Source organism: Arachis ipaensis, chromosome B09, assembly GCF_000816755.2.
Source record: "Arachis ipaensis cultivar K30076 chromosome B09, Araip1.1, whole genome shotgun sequence".
Lineage (NCBI taxonomy): Eukaryota > Viridiplantae > Streptophyta > Magnoliopsida > Fabales > Fabaceae > Arachis > Arachis ipaensis.
Window position 1 is genome coordinate 129,347,415 of NC_029793.2, and position 1,467 is coordinate 129,348,881.

At 39.5% G+C, this 1,467-nt stretch overlaps 1 protein-coding gene across 1 annotated transcript in view; it reads left to right on the top strand.

The window, feature by feature from the left end:
- Positions 1-1,467, top strand: part of LOC107617294 (probable 6-phosphogluconolactonase 4, chloroplastic) — a gene marked incomplete in the record, with an annotated part of 2,348 nt that continues 881 nt past the window's right edge. The window contains 2 exon segments of the mRNA XM_016319028.2: positions 1-462; positions 599-734. Of these exon segments, the coding sequence (XP_016174514.1) occupies positions 116-462; positions 599-734 (483 nt within the window).

Below are 1,467 nucleotides of genomic sequence, written 5' to 3' on the forward strand. Positions count from 1 at the left end.
ACCCTGCAATGGCAACATCAATTACTTGCTTCAGCAAGAGTTGGTCTTAGAATCTGTCAGTATCAACGACGTGTGTAACAACTGCTTTTTTTCCACGCGACGGTATATCATCGAAATGATTCAAACCCCGTTTCGCTCTCTCACTAACCCAACCCAAGTTCTTCTTCCGCCTTCTTCTTCTTCTTCTTCTCCTTCTTCCCTCAGATTCTCGTCGACCCTCTTCTCCTTCAGAGGGTTTTCTCTTTCTTCGGTTACTCCGAAACACAAAAGTCCGCTTTTGTCACCTTTGAAATCGTCGATGGCGGAGTCCCAGAAGAGCAATGCGGTTGTCGAGGTCTTCGAAAAAGAGGAGCTTCCGGTGTCTCTGGCCAAATACGTCGCTGATGTCTCCAACAAGTTCACCACTGAAAGAGGCGCTTTCACCGTTTGCTTGTCCGGTGGCTCTCTCATCAGTTATCTCAGGTTAGCACAAGTTCCCATTTTGATGCAGACCCAACATAGGAAATGGAAGCAATTTCGTTTACTTCGATGATTCTGTTGTATTTTTGTGGGATTAAAACTTTTGTAATTTTGAGGGAGTTTATGTTTGGGGTTTTAGGAAATTGCTGGAACCACCTTATGTTGATTCTCTTGAATGGTCTAAGTGGCATGTGTTTTGGGTGGATGAGAGAGTAGTGCCCAAGACTCATGAAGATAGTAACTACAAACTTGCTTATGATGGATTGCTATCCAAGGTATATTTTTTTTCTTCAGTATTTTTCAGGTTTCATATCATCTTTTATTTAGTTTCAACATGTTTGTTTTTTGTACTTTGGTGTGTTTTGCTGTGAGAAAGTTAAGCTTAGTTCAAAGTATGTGCCTTGCCTGTTCAAGATGAAAACCTGAAACCAATGTTTGATACAGTCCATGTGTGAGGATTGGAGCCTGTTTGGAATTGGTTATAACATAGTATATGTATGGATCAGGTGAATGGATATCTTTGTTGCAGAGGATGTTATCCCTTTATTAGGTTTACTTCTTAAAGTCATATAAATGTTGCATTAGAGAGACAAATCACTGTTAGTTTTGGTTTCGATTTTGACTTATGTGCTACTTTCTCAGTCCCTTTTATCTGTCGTTTTCATTTTTGATATATATTTCGATCATTGATCCAAGGATGTACCAAAAAGTAATGTGTTTGCATATAGTCTTCTTTAAAATGACTGCATGACCAAGGTCTGCTGTCTCCATCTCTATACTCTTGTCTGGATAATGTTCTATGAGAGTTGCATAGAACGCGATTAGTTTCAGGATGAGAATGGGTCCACGGTACGCAGTACGTCACATGTAAAATATTTTATATGGAAAATATATATGATGCTCCAGTAGACAGATGAATTGTTACGTGATACCCGCGAATTGGTCATAGTACACTACCTAATTGGTGAATTCATGTAACTTAATCATTCTGACCTGTTGATGCTTCCA